The sequence below is a fragment of the Podarcis erhardii genome, assembly GCF_964252035.2.
Source record: "Podarcis erhardii genome assembly, chromosome: 10".
In the NCBI taxonomy this organism is placed as follows: Eukaryota; Metazoa; Chordata; class Lepidosauria; order Squamata; family Lacertidae; genus Podarcis; species Podarcis erhardii.
This window is the reverse complement of record NC_138500.1, coordinates 58,109,727-58,125,582: the sequence shown is the minus strand read 5'-3', so window position 1 is coordinate 58,125,582 and position 15,856 is coordinate 58,109,727. Positions and strand designations below refer to the sequence as shown.

General features: G+C 41.7%; 1 protein-coding gene across 3 annotated transcripts in view; it reads left to right on the top strand.

The window, feature by feature from the left end:
• The window catches only part of CADPS2 (calcium dependent secretion activator 2), a 351,450-nt gene that overhangs the window by 217,042 nt on the left and 118,552 nt on the right, over positions 1–15,856 (top strand). For all 3 annotated transcript variants that reach the window (XM_081878161.1, XM_081878160.1, XM_081878159.1), the window contains exons 12-13: positions 4,096–4,232; positions 8,243–8,430. In XM_081878161.1, the coding sequence (XP_081734287.1) occupies positions 4,096–4,232; positions 8,243–8,430 (325 nt within the window). The remainder of the gene's footprint in view (positions 1–4,095; positions 4,233–8,242; positions 8,431–15,856) is intronic.

Below are 15,856 nucleotides of genomic sequence, written 5' to 3'. Positions count from 1 at the left end.
GATTGCAAATAACCCTTTTGCCAGGGAGAGAACCAGAGAGGAAAGCAAGAGCTGCCATTCCATCCACAACAGCTCCCTTGTCCTAGTGTCCATCTAAGATGACCTCCTTTCTTTTGGGGATTGTAATGGTGACAATAAATTTGAAATGGAAAAGCAATGCTCCTTGGGATTGGACGATAGGTGTCAGGAGTGCGTGCAGGAGCCAGGCCCTGTGACTAGTAGGTCTTTGCAGGACTGGGGCCTTCCTAAGTTTGTTCTGAATAGGCAAGGCGTGGCCTCACAGGTGAGGCCGATTGGTAACCTAACAGCACCTGGTGGCAAGAGCCAGGAAGGGATATAAGGTCAGCATTTCCCTTTGGCTCTTTGCCACAGCAACACGCTTCCTGCCTTGCTGCGTTTGGTTCCTTTGCTCCTTGGACTTTTGACTTCTTGACTCCTTCCTTCTTGATCCTCAGACCCTTGGCTTCATGACTCCCGGCACTCTGACCCTCGGAATCTTGGCTTCCTGACTCCTGGCTTCTGGACCCCTGTTCCTGCTCCCACCCTGCCATCTTGCCCCCGGTCCTGACGTTCCCAGCCAGGACCTTGACCGCCCATGAACTGGAACCATGACAATAGGCCTCTTTCTCCATTAACTCACATCCTTAACGATACAGTCAGTGGAAAAGACAGGAGATATGTTTGTGATGGGACCCTTGTCATGTCCGTGTCAGGGACTTGGCAGAGGAGGAATAGTGGAGACCGTCTCCCCCTCCTGAACTTTCCAGAGAAGAGGAAGACAGTATAGATTTACAACAGTGGCTTGAGGAAGTCACGGCTCAGAGGTAGATGAAGAGCAAAGTTGGGAAATAATGGGGGAGGAGGAGGAGGCAGAGCCAGAGCAGCTGGCTGACATACCCTTTTCTCCCAGAACCCGGCAAGCATTGAAAGTAAGGGCTCGTAGGCAAATGGCCCTCAGCAGCCACCGTAAGGTGGGTGGTGGTGCTGTTGATTGAGGAGAGAAGGGGGTGGCAATGCCAGTACTCCAAGTGGCTGCATTTCTAAGCCTCTCTGTGTGAATATTGAATGAAAGACATTGGTAAGAGCTTCCTTGTCTGTATTCCTGGCAGCCTACCATGGAGGGATCAGATTCCCTGATGCCTGGCAGTCCTTGACAAATTTCCCCTTTTGCTTCCATTCCCTTATGTAGCCAGCCATAGAGATCGGGACCAAAGGGGCTCTGTATAGTGACATTGTTAAGATTCTGCAGGTGTAGCATAAAAGGGTTTTGATCCTGGCTGTGGTCTTCTGGGATAAAATTATGGGAAGAGTCATTCACACCCGGGAGTGCAGTACAGTAGCCAAACGCCTGGTATTGCAAGAACCAAAGGTATCACTTAGCAGTTATTGACCTCCAGGATCCCTGTCAGTGGTTGATATCTCATAAAGTTACCTTCTACGCTCACTCATCTTTCAGTCCAAGCTGCTACTTCATGGTTTATTACAAGGGATGGTAGAGCAGGCATAGGCAACTCGGCCAGTGGTCAGGGGTGATAGGAACTGTAGTCTCAAAACATCTGGAGGGCCAAGTTTGCCTGTGGTAGAGTCAAGCAGACAGCCCCTCTCACTCTTGCTGGTTTTCCATTGTTAAGAGTGTCAGCAGCTGATGGGATTATTTTGGTGGGTGATCCTCTGCTCCATTTCCATCACCAAGACCACTGAGAGAAATAAAAAGTGGGTTATTAAAAAAATAGTCTGTTATCTATCATAAAAACATACAGACACCATGCAAGTTATGGCTTTTGTTGAACAATGCCCATTGTGACCCCTGACTGTGGATTGGGTGCTTTTTCTTCTCCTTAGGAAATGATTCCTATTATATTTATTCTTGCTATATTTATTCAGCTTAACCTCATTTTATCGTATTAGTCATAGGCTGCCACAACAACGTGGAATCAATTTAGGTTGATGTAACTGCATTACATATGCAGGGGACCATATTAACAAGGAGTTGATGCCTTCATTGTGCTGCATCAATACATTTCCAAAAAGATACATAAACTAATTTTCATTTTTCTGTTTTTGAAAGACTATATAATGAAAAGAATGGTATTGAAAGACCAAGGCTACGAATGCTTTGGAAATTTCTGTCTTGAGCTCTTATGCATGAGAAACAAAAGACAAAACCATCCTTTTCTGAGCCATCGGATAATAGTTGCTTAATTTTATGCAATGAACAATACTAAGAATTGTAAAAAAAAAAAAATCCTTCTTAGTATTGTTTGAAAATGAGGAGAGTTTTAGTAATGAGCTGTTCGAAAGGTTTCATTAGTGCCATGTGATTTCAGGAAATAAAATGCCATGCAATTTAAGACCAATTCCCATTTTGTTTTGGTGTTTTGATATTATCTATTGTTGGTTAAGACATGTAAATTATATACAAAGTGAACTCTGTTTGCCCTTGAACTAGTGGTGATCCCTTTGGGGTGTAATCTACCTTTCACTTATCTGTACGTTCATGTTATGACTTCAATGGGATTTAACTGTGCACAGGATTGCAGCTTAAAGGGTGTTTAATCATTCATGGTGTTGCTTCGTAAACGCTGGAAAAATATACTACTGTTTCTGCAGATGATCATCTCGTACCTTAAATCATCAATGTACTGTCACACTGTTTATTTGCTATATCCACCTTGGTGAAATCTGTCACATGGATGTGACTCTTGCTTTGACAATGCAGAGCCAAGTGATATGAATTAGTTTGTGCATCTTTTCAGGACGTGATACTGCAGATCCTTCAGCTTGAATTAAATAATTCTTCCATCTGCAAATACAGCTGAAAGTTGGACTTGACATGGATCAATATGATCTGGGGCTAAATTTCTAAATGTGACTGATTATGTTAGCATCATGCCCACAGATCAATATGGAGTTTTATTATGAACCCAATTCTATAATTGGGTTTAATCAATAAACTTTTGTCTCCTTTTCTATAGAAATTTTAGGTTTGTACTATGCAGTTTTGTCAAAAGTACATTTAGGATGCATCTTTTCCAGTAACGAACATAAAAAGACCCATATTTGAAATTAAACGAACAAAGAGGGAGCGGAGACCTTATTGTAAGGGTTAAGTCAATTTTTGAGTTGATAGCAAACTATTCACCCCCAATGTTGTCTATGGAATCCAAGTGAGCTAATGTGCTAATGCATAACTAGTCCTTTTGGTCACTGTAAGGCTTTTTCCGTCCATACTTGGTGGACAACTCGCATTCAGGATTTTGACAAAACATACCATTAATGAATGCAATCACCAGAGCTTGTCTTTTGACAAACCCGCGGGGTTCAAAGGCGTTGAAAGACGCAATCTGTGAGCAACAATAAGTCCGGATCTCTGGTTGAAATGCCATTTAAGATGGTACGTTGTCTATAATTTACACACACAAAAATTGCTCCCTGTTTTGTTACTCAATCCTGGAAGGTTGAAGGCACTCTTTCCCATTACTGCATTATATTTGTTTCATTAAAAGCCGCATGTAAAGAGGAAAAGGCTGGAAATGACCTCGTTCAAGCCTGTGTGTTCATTTCTGCTCCAGTTTGCCATTTGAGAAATGGCCTTGAAGCCATGTTTGCTTGCTACTTTGGTCTTTGATGAGCATCTTTGTAATGCCCATAAGCTGAGGCCTCCTCAAAACTTTATAGAGTGAGGGGTTTTTTAATGTACAAGATCTCTGTTGCACTTACTACCTTGTGAAAATAGGCACTCCAGAAAGAAAGTCTGTTGTTCCAATATTTTACAAGCTTTCTAGAAGCAGTTAGAGTAGACATCCTTTCTGAAAAATATCAGAATGGATTGTTAAGTCTGTCTCAAGTCTATGTGGGGGTAATGTTCATACTATATGAAAAGGGGGCTGTCTGCTGCCTGTTTATCCATTGCTATGTTTAAACCATTGCCGTTTGCTTAGATTTTATTGTGATAGGTATTTATCCAGGAGGGGTTTGGCGAGGCATGAAAGAGCAGATGAAACTTGAATGAGGCTGTTACTGAATTAAATTTAAAGCCTGTCCTTAAAGCGGAATAATCTACATCCATACATTCATTTTCCTCCCTATGATCAGATGCAGATCGCGCTCAGAAACAGGGCATGGATGAGTTTATTTCTGCTAATCCTTGCAAGTTTGACCATGCTGCACTCTTTAGAGTACTTCAGAGTAAGACCTTGGATCACCGATTGAATGATTCCTATTCTTGTTTGGTGAGTAAAAAGGCTGGAATAAAAGAAGTGGGGAGAGAGAGAAAAAGTGAGAAATAGTTGTTGCAAAGTGGTCTTTTCTTCCAGACTCATTTAATAACTGTGCGTGAGGTTGGGATAAAGGATTTCAATCGATTGGCTTCAAATTTGAAAATTATACACTTGAAGACTACTGCTGTGCCACTCAATAGAGAAGAGAATAGACTCAAACTGACTCTGAACCGTGGTTTATCAGCTCCTCTAGGGAGGGCTGAATAAAAACAGAAGGCTTTAATAAATATGGAACCCTCTGTGGTAGGATTTGCTAACACCTGTACAGGCATTTTAAGGTACAAATCTAGCTCGCCAGATGTCAAGCATTATGTCATCTATCTTGTAATTCTCTCCTCTTTCATGGACTGGGAAGGAAAAAGAAATCCAAAGAATAGAATCAAAACCACAGGGGGAGAAAGGCAAATAGATTTATTGTGCTTGTATTCAGCTGAGTCAAGGTTAGCTTTGTAGGCTTAAATCCTGGATAAATTACTTACCGCTCTAGGGGTATTCTGTAATTTCACTTTTTTCCCCCACTTTCAAAAGAAAGCATAGAGTATTTGAGGAGTGGAGGCTGCAATCGGAAGGATGCATAATCACGAAAAATTAAACAACATTCATGTTCTATCCTTCCTTATCTACTGGTCAATCTTTGCCTTGGCTGACTGGCTTTCTTTGCTTACACAACAAGAATGATCCCACTTATGGGGAAAGTGGAGGTTAGGAGTAACTTGAAAAATCCCTTCTCAGTTGCACATAAACTAATGAAATATGAGGTCTAGTTCATTAACTGAAGTGTAAACTCTGTTGTGGGGATTTTTTTATTCTCATTATCTCTTGGTAGTTCTTGATTCCAAAATGTAATTTTACACCAAAGAACCCAAGTTCATGCTGGTCATCGCCTATCCTGGCTCCCTGGCAAACATGCCACTATTATGTACATGTTTTCTGATGGCGCTGTGGGTTAAACCACAGAGCCTAGGACTTGCTGATCAGAAGGTCGGCGGTTTGAATCCCTGCAAAGGGGTGAGCTCCCGTTGCTCGGTCCCTGCTCCTGCCAACCTAGCAGTTCGAAAGCACATCAAAGTGCAAGTAGATAAATAGGTACCACTCTGGCAGGACGTTAAACGGCGTTTCCATGCAATGCTCTGGTTCGCCAGAAGTGGCTTAGTGATGCTGGCCACATGACCCAGAAGCTGTACGCCAGCTCCCTTCGCCAATAAAGCGAGATGAGCACCACAAACCCAGAGTCGGCCACGACTGGACCTAATGGTCAGGGGTCCCTGTACCTTTACCTATCAAGTGTGTAGCATGTGGAATCCTCAGAACAAACATTCAGACCTATTTCAGTCATAGGCCAGAGCTTTCTTGACAAACATTTTCTTACATTCCGTTCCACAGCTTCTGGGTTGTTCGCCTTTCCCATGTGCACAGCTCTCCCCTCCAAAACTGAATTCAGTCACAACCCCACACTATTTTCCTTCTTCTGTGAGAATAGTGGGTTCTATTATTAAGGGCTCCCTTAGAATCTTTTCACATACATCAACTTTAGAAAAAGATAAATAAATTAACCATACCGTTGCTTCTGTCAGTCTGCAGATGCTGAAAATTTACTTTTAATCGTCCAACTTTTGCATTTCAGCAAATTAAATGAAAGTAGCGACACTCACCACAAAACAAAACCAAGCTAATATGAAACAATTAGATTTAAACATAACCTATGATTTAAACTATTAGCGATACTGAAATTCCTTTATTGCACTCTCCAGTAAACAGTAGGGAGCTTCTAAGCAATTATAAAATAAAAGTGATTATCACAATATTAACTTGATAACTTTAAAAACTCCTACCTTTCTGTTGTGCAGGTAGAGCTTGAGTGTGAGAAAAAACTCCTGGGGAATTTTGTGAAGAAATGAGTAACCACTCCTTAGTTGTTTCTGCTTATGACTCCATTTCTGTTCCTCAGAATAAGTAAATTTTTAGTATTATCTATTCAGTCTCAACAGCCAAGCTTTGCTTATATTATTTCTATGGTGAGCATGTCTAAGTGCATCCAGTTTTCGAAATGTTTAGGTTAGAAAAGTGTCACCTAGCCAAGGAGGAACTAACTTTCAACTCTGTCAAATTAAACATATTCCGTCTGAAAATTGCTCACCAAAATTAGGGTGCCACTGTCTGCAGATGTGCATCTCCTCTCTGCTGTGTCCTAACTTATGCAATGATCCGGCAGTCTCTTACTATGGGATGTTTCCAGCCACACTTGAAAACGTACTTTACCCCAGCATTTCCCTGACCATTAATACCAGTTACTGGTTAACATGACTGATATTTTATTTTGATATTGTTATTTTATTTGAACTGCATTGGTCTTTCTTTTCAAAGTGAAAGGTAGTATGTACGTTCTTTTTTTAAAGACGTACTCATTATTTTTCACACTTTGGTTTGGAAATCAGAGAACACCCTACATTGCCAAAGTTCCCTTTACTGGAAAAAAAAGTTTGTGTACTGTAATAACTTTAAGAGGGGTATCAATGTTAGTCGCAGTAAAAACAGCAGAGACTCTTCACACCTTTAATGATTAACACGTTTATTATGGCATCAGGTCTTTCATAGACATCTGATGCTCTGGTCCACGAAAGCTTATGTTGTAATAATTGTATAAGGTGTTACAAGATAATCTGATGTTTTTACTTAAGCCAGTTATCTTTTGAAAGCCACCTTCGTCTCCAATAACAATTTCAGACAAAATGTCTAAAAATCTCTCACCCAAACACTGCCATGTTTGATTTCTTTCTATGTCTGTCTTGTGCGTTCTGATGGCTTGCTGAGCACCATCCCTAATTCTGCCGAGTGTGTCAGCGATCTTTCTGATGTATTCCTGGATTCCTTTCTTAACCCATTCAGACATCATGCTAAACTATGGATTATTATGATGGGAGGGAGCATAGCTTCCCACTGGGATCACACACTCCCTTCTCTTGTCATAGCCACGAGCTGGTGCTTCCGAGTTCAGCTAATCACAGTATATCCTGGTATCCAAACCCTAAACTGTGGTTGATCTTAATGAAGCTAGCTTCATAAACTGTGGTTTGAAGTTGCAATGGTGCTTCGCAGGGTGGTGCCTTTGGCCCTAACTGTTCCCCTATGGAAAATTTAACCAAACAACCCCTGATTGAAGTCAGGACACTTTGAGACCATTGTAGGATGTGCAGTCTAGATGTAATAACTGGCAGGTCTGGTTGTCAGCACTGGGGCATTTTGGGTGTGAGGGGTTTATGCAGGGAGGATGCTGACTGGGCACAATCTTGGTGATATCTCCCAATAACCAATTTGGACTCTTCTCACGAGCAGTTAAACTTCCCTTTTGCTGTGTGCCTTTTCTCTCATAAGATAATTCTAAGCTGTTCATGTTTGTTCTTTTCCTTAAAGCAACACACTGCCTGAGAAACCTCTAACCTTCCTTCCTCAGGAAGAATTGGGAACATTGCGGGAAACAACTTTGAACATTTTAACGCATTTCTGTTTGTGATACCTCTCTTCCCTCCCTGCCGAAAAATTGTTCATGACACTGTCAGTTTTGGAGCTAATGACAAATCACATCGATTAAAAATACAGTGGAACCATTGTATTTTTCATTGACGAACATTTCAGAACTCGGAATGGCATAAACTCGGAAGTAAATGCTTCCATTTTCGAATGCGCCTTGGAAGTCAAACTTCTGAGGCAGCTTTCTGGTTGAGTTTTCAGTATTATTGTTTTTTTTGTTTTGAGGCTTCCGTATTGAGCCTTTGGTTTTAGAAAGTTTCGGAACTCAAACGGTCTTCCAGAATGGATTATGTTTGAAAACTGAGGTTCCACTGTATATTGCATGAAAAACTGCAGTTTTCTGTTCTTTCTCTCTGAAAATATTTGAAAACAGTGCATAAAAGAACAGTCCAGATTTAATGACGCAACACATTCCCCCTTCCCATCTCTTACAGGGTTGGTTTAGCCCGGGCCAAGTCTTTGTGTTAGACGAATACTGCGCTCGTTATGGTGTGAGGGGCTGTCACCGCCATCTGTGCTACCTGAATGAATTGATGGAACACTCGGAGAATGGCGCTGTCATTGACCCAACCTTGCTCCATTACAGCTTTGCCTTTTGTGCTTCTCATGTTCACGGCAACAGGTATTTTAATATGCAGACTTGCCAGGAAAGTCATTAGGCTATGTGACGAGAGGCAAGCGATGTATTTAGACTTAGCTTCACCCACACATGGTGTAGCAGAGGAATGAGCGAGCATCAAGAGTTCAGTTCTTGCAAATGGTCTGTGTGTGTTCTGAAGTGCAGTAGAACATTTTTATATCAAAGCGAACCTCACTTGAAAATATGCAGGCATTCTGAAAGATCTACGTTGAAGGGCTATTTCTCACCAAACAGCAGATGTTTGTTACATGTCTTTATATGCATTGTAGCATAAAAAAGGGGAGGTGCGTATTTTGTAAATGCATGAAGGGGTGGGGAACAATGCATTCACTGCAGTTGAAAAAATATAAGCATCACTTATTTAGGAGAAATGTAACGTCGCCTAGGAAGACCCTGCTTTCTAGTGACCCATAGATGTCCAGTGCAAATGAAGAACGCTTGTGGGACCCAGTGATGACCTCTGGGTGCTGGTGTGAACTTCTATCATTGACCTATGCTCGTCCTAAAAATATCTGTCAGTGTCTGCCATGCATAACGTGTCTGGGAAAACTGCTATCATAGGTGCTAATGAATTGCTCTCGATATTGGCTTTGTTTTTGCTTCTCAAAATACATCTTGGACTCTGCTTTGAGCTAAGTTTGGAAGTAGTACAATTTATCTTTCCCTTCACTGGTAGAGTGAAATTTTATAGTGTGTGTAGCATTTTCATATTCTGAAACGAAAGCTGCAGTTGTTTTGAAAGAGGGGATTTTGGACTCCTTGATCTTCATGTGGTAGACTCTGGCCTCTGTCCTAGTTTCCGTTACTCCTTTCCTTGCTAAAATGGTTTGAATTCTGTCAGACTTGCAATGAAGTAGCAATAAATGGACATGTGAATTTAAGTGAACATTTGGTTTTTCTGAGAGCATAATTAGGGCTTGTATGGCAAAAGCCCTGAATTTACAGCAGTGGTACAAGGCAAACAATCCCTAGCTGTATAATTCAATAAATGGGTACATGTTCATCCCAAGGGACAGGTGGCTTTGGGCAACTTCGCTTTGTTACTTTGAGCACATCTGTTTCCATATTAATGGCTTACAGGTAAACAGACTTTTTAATTGTGTGCATGTGTAGATTTCAAGAATATCACAGTGTGTAGAATGAAGAGGATTGTGTGTGGTGTTAGAGGAAGGGTAGATTAAAAGCTCTTCAATTTGAGTAGGCTGAAAGCAAAAAGTAAGGTTACCATAACCTCTGTCATAGAGCTTCAATATGAGCTTCAATATGCTGATGACAACATAGTCTGTGCACACTTGGAGGATGACCTCTAAACCATCCTAAATATCTTTGCAGAAGCTTATGGAAAGCTTGGCCTATCGCTCAATAGCTAAAAAAAAACAAAGTGCTGCACCAACAAGCACAAAACAACCCCTCTGCAGTACCATAAATTCAATTCAGTGGTGTAATGTTGGAAAATGTTGATCATTTTTCCTACCTAGGCAGTTATCTTTCCCCAAGGGCCAACATCAATGCCAAAATCCATCATTGCCTGAGCTTTGTGAGTGCAGCTTTCTCCTGATTGAAGCATAGAGTGTTTGAGGATCGGGACGTTTGCAGGGAAACCACAATGCTTGTTTACAAAGCAATTGTACTACCAACTTTGTTTGTGAAACATGGACCCCTTATAAATGCCATCTCCAACTCCTTGAAAGATTCCATCAACGGTGTGTTCCAAAAAATTTACATATCACTTGGGAAGACAGGCAAACTAATGTCATTGTACTGGAAGAAGGAAAGATCACGAGTGTTGAAGCAATGAGTATTCAACATCAACTTGGTTATACTGGTCATGTTGTTCGGATGCCTGATTATCATCTTCCAAAGCAACTACTCTATTCCCAATTTAAGAATGGAAAGCATAATGTTGGTGGACAACAAAAGAGGTTTAAAGATGCTCTCAAATCTTTAAAAAAATAAACACCAACAACTGGGAAACATTGGCCTGTGAGCACTTCAATTGGAAAATAGCCTCTACCAAAGGCGTCATGGACTCTGAAGAAGCAGAAACTCAGAACAAAAGGGAGAAACGAGCTAAGGGGAAGGCACGTTTGGCAAATCCTCACCGTGATCAACTCCTACCCGGAAACCTATGTCCCCACTGTGGAAGGACATGTAGATCCAGAATTGGCCTCCAAACCAACTTAAGGACACACTGTCAAAACCATATTCATGGAAGGCAATCTTATTCGGCTGTGAGTGATTGTCAAAGAAAGAGAAAAAGAAAGAAAGTAAGTACTTCTGGGGGGACATGTTCTGTTCCTTCTGAAGTAGTTTGCCCACCTTTGGTCCCCATCCTGCACTCAGCTCTCACAAGTAGCTCCTAGAAGCTGTCAGCGTGCAACAGCAGCCACACCCCGGGAACGGCTTTGACTTGCCAGCTAAACCAGGTGAGAGTAGCCAATGGGCCTCAAAGTTCAGTGAGTTAGGGACTTCCCCTGCATGTGAAGACAGGCTTCAGTGGATTGAGTGGACAAGATCAATAGTGGGTCCAATGGTGAAGAAGACGGTTTCAGCACATGCTGCAGAGGGAAGTGAAGGGCAGATGGGGCTTGCCAACAGGAAAGGGAGCTCATCTAAGAGGAGGAAAACTCTTGCCCTAAATCTCTGCTGCCTTGTACGTCATCTTTGGGAGACGAAAAGGAGTGGTGTCCCTAAGATGGTTGGATGACACCTTGTAGGCCTTCTTCTGGCAACTCCTCCAGCCAAGCTGGTGCCAAATGTATTGCTATGATTTCCGTTGGACCACATCAAAGCCAAGAGAGGGGTCTTGTTGTCTGCACAGTCCAGGACCTCCATACACACTGCCCAGGCTTGCACCCCAGAGAAGTAATTTCAGTTCTGCTAATACAACAGTTTGACTGCACCCCTGCAGGTGCACTCCATTGTCTCTCAAGACAAATAGATGCTAACAACATCAACAACAACATCAACAACAACAACAGGATAATGACCTCACTGCTGCAATAAAGGTGTTCTGCTTTGATAATATATTCAGTTAGCTTTTCTACAATTGTAGGTTTTAAAAATGGTGGATAATCCAGCTTTCAGTCTATATTTTTGCAACAGTGAGAGAGAGAAAATTCTAATCCATGGGTGCACTCTTTTGACTGGTGGTTTGGGATGGGATTAAGGTTTTATGGCACAGATAATTTTACTCATATGTCAAGTTACATGGTAGTCATTTAAAGATCCAACTCAGTTTTAGGAAAAAGAAAGAATTCACGAGTACACCAACTTATCAAATTTGGCTCAATGTTAGATTTTTTTTTTTTTTAAGGCAGCCTATTTCTCTGTCCTTGACTTTATGATCTCTTGTATCTTATACAACTACTTCTTTTTTTGCCACCTTGGACACAAGCTCAACAATTGCCTGTTCCCTTTGATGTCCTCCCATTCTTGTTCATATGCCTGACTTACAAATGGAGTAGCTTTGATTGTTAAATGTTTTTCATAGGTTTCCTCTGCACTGATACAGTGCTCATATAGGCAGCCCTGGCCTCTTTGTGAAATGATTGCTAATTGTCAAGGTCTCCTGCTCTCCCTGTCAATGCAACTCCTTTCCAACTGAAGGCAAAAGCACTTGGTTGCCACCCTGACTTGCATTTCCATTTTCCCAAGCATTTTCAGCAACTTCCTGATTAAAGGAAGCTTTTAAAAATAAATAAATAAATCAAGTGCTCAACAATAATTGTACCCAAATAAAGAAGCAACATTATAGGACCCAAACTAGAAGGGAGTCTAAAATAGTTCTAGAGCAAAACATCTGACATAAAATTCCTGATTTATTCAATAGTGTCCAAAGCTGATTGAAAAACTAAATAAAAATAGCAACAAACAACAGTATAAAAATACAAAATGGCCATACACAAGGGGAAAACATATAAGAGGATTCCATAATCTCCTGTTAAACCTGCAGAGTCCAGTTCAGTGGAGGTGGGATTAACCAGAACTCCAGAGATTAAGAAGACCAAAGGATCTCTTCAAAAGTTTACCTATAGGGACTCCTTTCTCCAAACAGGAAATTACTCTGCTTTTATACAACTCTGACCATTTTAATTTATTTGCTGTAAGGAAACTAGATCACCACTCTAGTCTTCACCAACGATTCATCTTCACCTCTCCTGCCAACAGCTTTCTCAAACAAACTAGGCATCTCTGTATTAAACCGGAGGAAGAAAATTTGTTTGGTGCACTTTCTAGGTAGTTTCTAGTCTTACATCCATCTGAAAAGAAGACAGAACAGGGAGGAAAACAGCAAGAGTGAGAAGGGGGAAAGAGAGTCACCAGATGGAAAGAAAAGATGTAATCACATTTCAAAATGCAAGAAGTGTCACCAAATCTCTTCATTTTTTTTATTTCTTTATTTTTTTATAACTTTTTTAAAAAGTTTTTACATCAGGTTTAGGGTTCATAAAAGTAAAATATACAGAACAATATTAATAAAAAAACAAAACAAAACAAGTGGGGACAATCAGATATTAAATCAATGACAAGTAAGTTCCATATTTATGTCAAATATAGGGGGACCGATAGAGGTCACTCAATGCTGCTGGCCACATGAGCAACTCTTCTCATATCTTATTCACAAGGGTGTTTTGTCTTAGCTCAACTAATAATAATAATAATAATAATAATAATAATAATAATAATAATTTATTTTTACCCCACCCGTCTGCCTGGGTTTCCCCAGCCACTCTGGGTGGCTTCCAACAAAATATTAAAAATAGGATAAAACATCAAACATTAAAAACTTCCCTTCAGATGTCTTCTAAAAGTCAGATAGTTGTTTATTTCCTTGACATCTGATGGGAGGACGTTCCACAGGACAGGCGCCACTACCAAGAAGGCCCTCTGCCTGGTTCCCTGTAACCTCACTTCTCGCAGGGAGGGAACCGCCAGAAGGTCATTGGAGCTGGACCTCAGTGTCCAGACGGAACGATGGGGGTGGAGACGCTCCCTGAGCTATACTGGGCCGAGGCCGTTTAGAGCTTTAAGGTCAGCACCAACACTTTGAAATGTGCTCAGAAACTAAGGCCTTGTCATTATTTCCGTACCTGACAAAAAACATCTCCACCCTTAAAACAACTATTCAGGCCTTATTCAGTCATGAGCCAGAGCTTCTTGACAAAATATGTTCTCCCTCCTCCCTGAGCTTCTGGGGTGATCACTTTCACCATGCATGTAGATTTACCCCCTGCAAAAAAGGGGGGTCCAGTGACTCCACTGTCTTGTTTTTATAAGACCTATTTTTCATGAGCCTTCCTCTGATCACACTTATACATGGAGAATTTAATAAGACTATGCAAAAAATTAACCTCCCGGCTTCCATTGCTCCTTTAGTTGCATGTATTTTACTCTGATCTTCAAGAAAACAAAGATAAGTAATACATGTTTGAAGCAATATATAAATAAACCTGAAGGATAGATGGCCAGCTTACACAAAGCAAACGAGTCTGTCTCGTGGTGTTCAAAAGGCTGGCTCTGTCATCAAGGTCTCGGTCTTGATTGCCTTCTATAGTTGGGACTGAAATTGACAAGGACAAGAGAGGACATCCTTGCAAAGATGAGTTTCTTACAAGAATATGATGGGCTAGCTTTCAGCCTCTTTCATTAATACTATTTTGTTCAGTGAATTGGGATGGGCTTTTCTTTTCTTCCCCCCTCTTTTTTGTACAAAATCTCAAGGCCTTTATTGGTTACAATGAAAGCCTACTTTCCATGCCAACTCTTGAGCTGCCTGACACATTCATAGAAATTTTCGCGTGGAAGCCTGACTGCATGCGACTACTTCCCTAGCCTTATTTATTGTCTAGTTTTGAACCTTTTGGTGCTAATGTTTAGCACAGTGTGTCCTATAATTGCCCAAACTTATTTCAATAATTCAAAAGGAAGGTAGAAGTATTTTCTTTTATTTATTAACGCGAGTGAAGGACATCGGTGCACGCAGGACGTTGAAATATCTGAGAGAGCACATCCTCCTCGACCACTCTGTATGTATTCCTCCTATTCAAGCCGCTGTATTTGTGAGGCATTATGAGTGTTTTAGAAATAAAAGAATAGAATGGCGTTGTAAAGAGAGGCTCCAGCTGGTATTAAGATACTGAAATAAGAGAAAAAGAAATGGGAAGAAAGGGAGAGAGAAGAAAGGTAAGTCAAGGACAGAAACAGTAGCTCTCACTCGGAATTTTGCTCACACACAGATAATAACATCCACTCAATTCATCTACAGCATTACAAAGGGGGAGAAAAGGAATTTCACAGACAAAGCAGGATAGGTCAGAGTTCTAGGCTGATATCTGTGATTATACATCGTGCTGTGTAATCCTATGTATGTTTTCTCAGAGGTAAGCTCCATGGAGCTCACTGAGGCTTCCTCCCAAGTAAGCACATGTAGGATTGCAGCTGTGGATCTTCTGCTGGCATCATGGAGTCACTGGGTTGAGCTCTGGCTCCACCCTGCTCATGAGGCAGGAGAAAAAACTCTCTGGGGAAGTGGGCGGCTCCCAGTCAGGTTGTTTTGTTTTGTTTTGTTGCTCCTGCCTGAACGATGCAGTCCCATCATGATTGGCTCCTGCTTTTACTCAGGCTAGTTTTGCCCTTCTCCTTTTGACTTTCCTTCTCCAAATCCTGAAGCCTTCCCAGAGAAGCATGTCTTGATGGAAGTCATGGTTCCCGCCTTTGGCGCTTACGGAGCATGCTAAGAAGACCTGTGGGTATCGGAGGCCACATCGACGCTTCCTGTTGCTGCAGCCTGATCTCTCGGCATCCAGTTGGCCTGCTGCCTGCAAACCCTTTGCATGGCTGAGCATGGAACCACCTCAGCAGCCAGCGGCTTTTTGTGGTGTAGACCTCCCAGTAGCCCACAAGGCTAAACAGAAGCAGAAACACATGGAAGCTTCTAAAGCATCTCCTGCAAGAGCAGTTAGGTCGCCACAAGGCCCTTCCCTTCCTCAGTGACCCACAGCAGACCCAGCCACTATTGGCACTCCCTTGGGAAGGGATTCAGATGACAGCCACCCAACCCTGACACAGGCTTTTCATTCCACCACCTCAGATGAGGATGAATTTGTGGGGTTTCCGGAGGCGGCTTCTTCTATCTCAATCCCCTAGGAAACCAACCTCTCTCCCAACACATCCAAGACCAGCAGCGCCCACAGGGGGACCTCTATCACCATAAATTATTCAGCAAATTAAAGAAGCCATCCCTGAGTACAGGCTCCTTCTCCTTCATTGTAACTGAAGAAGGGAAGTGGAGTGATGGATCCATGCTAGAGGAACAGACCTCTGACCAACTGTTCCAGGATGCCCATTGTTGCAAGTCTTGAGCATCTCTCACTCTGATGACCCCGTTCCCCCAAATGAGGCTAAA